At 41.0% G+C, this 4,433-nt stretch overlaps 1 protein-coding gene across 2 annotated transcripts in view; it reads left to right on the top strand.

Moving 5' to 3' along the window:
• Positions 1-3,823, top strand: part of LOC138029427 (L-fucono-1,5-lactonase-like) — a 7,000-nt gene extending 3,177 nt beyond the window's left edge. For both annotated transcript variants that reach the window (XR_011127878.1, XM_068877170.1), the window contains one exon: positions 1,516-3,823. Coding sequence is in view for 1 of the 2 variants with exons in the window: in XM_068877170.1 (XP_068733271.1) it covers positions 1,516-1,719 (204 nt within the window). In the remaining variant the exon portion in view is untranslated. The remainder of the gene's footprint in view (positions 1-1,515) is intronic.
• Positions 3,824-4,433: the final 610 nt, after the last annotated feature.

Below are 4,433 nucleotides of genomic sequence, written 5' to 3'. Positions count from 1 at the left end.
GTCTTGCTGAACGGAAGCACAACAGTTGTACAAAGTCAATTCATTAGCACTTCCTACACAGCCTTGGCAAACCAATGGATATTGAAAAAATTACAAAACAAAACAAGAGCAGTGTGTGAATGGGTCACCTCGCAGCTCTTACAAGGTCTCACCTGATTGGAGACCACCCTTGAGGTTTAACAAAAGAACAAATAACAGAAACAATGGACCCTAGGCCTAAAACAAAAGGGCTGCAACTCTATCCTCTAGGGTCCATTGTTTCTGTTATTTGTTCTTTTGTTAAACCTCAAGGGTGGTCTCCAATCAGGTGAGACCTTGTAGGAGCTGCGAGGCTGCCGGTGTGAATCTTGAAACCATGTTTCATCTGTAATTTGTAGTCACTATACCAGGAGCCTATTACCTGCACTAGACGCTCTGAGTTGCCTTAGAGTCATACGGGCCTTACCCAGGATAAGAGCGACTTCTGCTTCAATTTTCGGGGGTTTTGACTGGACATTGCTGAGTTTAGATCATGTTCCAAAGACGAATGTAGTAAAGAGAGGGAGTCGCCTGGATGTCAAAACGATAAAACGATTTGACACAGTTACATTTTTGTCTCATTTCTTGTTTGCTCTAATTTTTTAGCTGGTTTTTTTTCTGTAGTTTTGTATCACCGAATAAAAAAAGTAAAAATATGAAATGGGTGCTGTAATTAGAGTTTATCAGGCTCCCGCAAACAGTTGCGTTGATGAAGATACAGTTGTTGTAAACCTCGGCCTTGCAAATATTGTAACTCACCTGTGAAATGACTATGTGATACAGTTCTGAGATATAGCACGTTTCTTAGAATTCTATATCGTGCTCTTGTCATTTGGATTCATAATACTAATTTGAATAACTTAAACGCTCTTTAAAAAAGGCTTGTATCAACTTTTCGGGAATAAATTCGTATGAACGATGTGTATGAGTGAAAGAAATGTATATATTTTAAGTGCGGGACGAAATTGAGAAATGATCCTCGCACTTAACTGAACAATTTAGGCAATTTGTCTCTTATACAGTCGACACCTGAAAAATTCAAGTGGCTTCAACGGGTTTCGGCATACGGAAACGATAACTTAATACTTCGTCCTGTTTCTTTTGGCTTTCCCACTCTCATGAATTGTTAACTTTGTGTACAAAAGATCTGGCCTTAGTTGTTCGAAAGGTGGATAGCGTCATCAACCTGAAAAACATCTATAAACGCTGAACAAGACCAAATGACTATCCCGTGGAAGTGAGACATAACAGAATTTGCTCTGTCTAACGCTAGACGATTTTACTCGTCAACTGAGTGAATCCGAGGGCGCCTGAGTGATGATGGGTTAATAAACTTGATAGTGATTTCTTTAGTGGATGGCGTTGTCCACCCATTGAAAAGCATGGATCTGGTCTTCGTATCCGCAATTTGTCCACAACGCGAGTTGAGTTGAACGCATTTAACTTGCAATAAGACAGTTGCTACTATTAACTTTGTGCAAAATCTTCTCTTTGCAGCACGTGATTGCCGTATTTGGAGCAGACCGCTGTATGTTTGGTTCTGATTGGCCCGTTTGCACGCTGGCTAAAGACGCCTCTTACAAAAATACGTTTGAAGCTTACTTGGAGTGCGTATCGCATCTATCAGAAAGCGAAAAGAAAGCAGTGTTTTGTGAAAATGTGGTAAACTTCTACGGGCTCGAAATCGATTCGGAAAAGTAAAATTCGGATACCTTACTCCTCTTTTTAGTCTAAAGTGAATTTTGCGCAGTGCGCTTCTGTGATGAAACCAAAAATTCATACGTGTTTGTGTTACTAATTACTCGCCCTTAACCCTTTCATCGCCGAGGGCTTCCCCATTGACGAGTAAAATCGTCCGGCGTTAGACAGAGTAAAATCTATAAGTGTCAATTTGCAGTTATGGCGGTGAAAGGGTTAATCGCTATTCAACTTAATGTTAACCCGCCCAGAAATTACTTTTAAGCCGGCTTTACACTAGCACAAAAATCTGGCACGGCACACCGAAATCTCGGTGCCGCACCTATGTTTTTCGGGCACGGTACGGTTAATTTTCCGTGTGTAAACAGAACAAACAGAATGCCCATTAGGAACCGAGCTAGAAATTATAGGGGTGCCGAGCACGTGCCTGGAGGTGTGCACGGCGTTTGGATAGCCGCGCCAATTTTTGCGCGTTTAAAACAGCACATTTCAAAGCTTCCTGGCAAAAGGTGTCTGGCGATGATACATAATTTAAGTTTCATAATTTAATTTACCAACAACAGAGCTAAACTTTTGCTCATCCTGTCGTATGTTGTATTGGCTGTTTTGTTCAAACCTTCCTTCATTGCTTTAAGTAATTTTTAGGTTTTGCTTGATTTGGTTGCCAGTTTTTGCTAAATTTCGTGACACAGCCTTTTAAGAATTAATCTTCGTCTTTCCCGGCTCCAAGTTCGTCTGAGGTTGCTGGAAACATAGTCGTTCATTCTCCAGCCCTAGGATAGGGTAGTAGCCAAAACGCGGGGCCGGGGCCGGGGTCGGGGTCGGGGTCGGGGTGTCTTTTTTTTCCAATTTTTTTTTGTTTCAATTTTTGACGTTATTCTCCTGTGATGTTATATTCGAATGTTTGGCATCTTTCTTTCATTTATACGGAATCTACGAAAGAGACATCTTTGTTTTTCGAAATTAAGAGAATTTCAGACTGAAATTGGAATTTTTGTGGGGAATATACACTAACTCCTTGAGACACTGAGGATCCGCTGAGCTCCACATTTTAAAAGCACATTTTAATGTTTACTTCGTAAAAACCTCCGCAATACAATTAAAACGAAACAGAACATAGCCACAGTTCCACGATAGTCGTCACACAACGTTATCATTTGCTTGTTTTCGCAAAATTGTTTTCAATGTTGTTCTTTTTTTTACAGTGATATTGGATTCGATCCCGTGACGTCCGAATAGAATTGACTAGCAAGTTCCCGTGCGACTCTGGCTTTACTACAAACCGTTTCTAGTAAAGACAGACAACAACATGACAACAACACGAGCAACGAGGAAATTTAAACTTTGCGTGACTGCGTGACGATCACATTTTTTTTATTTTTCTCAAGAAGAAAACATTGCAATGCTGTTTTTAAGTGTGGAGATCAGCGAGTCTTCAGTGTTTTTGGCAGTTGGCGTATATTTCATAAACTCCAATTTCAGCATTTCCGGAAATTATCTTAGCTTCCAAAAACAAACTCCGATTTTCAAAAAGACTAAGTCAGGTTATCGCAAAAACCAACAGGAGAATAACGATAAAAATTGAAACCAAAAAAATGGGAAAAAGAAAAGGCACCCCGACCCCGACCCCGACCCTGGCCCCGGCCCCGGCCCCGGCCCCGGCCCCGGCCCCGGCCCCGGCCCCGGCCCCGGCCCCGACCCCGGCCCCGGATAGGATAGCATCTTGTAGCCATCTGTTAGCCGAAATCATGTCATCATATTCAAATTTAGAATTATTTTGTGAAGCAAGGTCATCAATCAACACATATTAGACTAGCGTTTGACTTGTTTCGAAAAACTGATTGCACTCGGGGTAGCTTAAAGTTAGAGCTTATTTTGGCCAAATAACCGCGAATGCCGAGTGACAATCATTCGTTTCATCGATATCTTGATCTTTTATTCTTTTAGTGGAGGGGCCCTCTTTTATCGTGAGGTTTGCCTCTCCTTCCCGAGAAGCACTAAACCTAGACAGAAAATACAGATTGAAATTTCAAATTGCCGAAAATGCTCAAAGAATAGCGTAAAAATGACTGTTAGGTGCCATTAAAATGCATTGAGAATATTTGACTAATGCCTTGGTTTTCTTCATGAAATGTAAAATAATTTCGATGGCTTACCCTAGCCCTCTAGAAACCTTTTTAAAGCTTCTTTTCGAATTTTCTTTAGCTTCTTTATCTCTTCTTCAATCTTTTTCTTCAAAATTGGAAAAGGTTAAGGTGGCTCTGAATCCGCTCCAGAATGTTTTTTCACTTTGCAGAGGGTTTTATAGACGAAATTGAAGAAGTGATTCTCGCGCGTATTTGGACAATTTTATTTTCAGATGTCTATAAGAGAGATTTGCTTAAATTGTCCCGATAAGTGCGATCTCCTTTCAATTTCGTTTGCAAACCGCACTTTAAACACAACCTCGTCCCCAGGGCCTTCTCCTCTGCGATTTTCAAAATGGCGGCTCGTCTGGAGAAGACCCTGGCCAACGCTGAACTAACACCTTTGTTGATTAGCCCATTCATACGAACACGCTGATTGGTTTAAGTACATTTAAAGAAATATGGCGGAGGTAGCGAGTGTTTACACGAAAAAGAAAGGGCTTTAGGAGGTTGAATTGCAGTTCAGTTCAAGCGATGTTGAATCAGACTGCCATTAACGATTCGAAAGGTGAATCTTTTCCGTTATATTTT

The sequence above is a fragment of the Montipora capricornis genome, chromosome 2, assembly GCF_036669925.1.
Source record: "Montipora capricornis isolate CH-2021 chromosome 2, ASM3666992v2, whole genome shotgun sequence".
NCBI lineage: Eukaryota > Metazoa > Cnidaria > Anthozoa > Scleractinia > Acroporidae > Montipora > Montipora capricornis.
The sequence above is the reverse complement of the archived record's forward strand: the minus strand, read 5'-3'. Positions and strand labels throughout refer to the sequence as shown.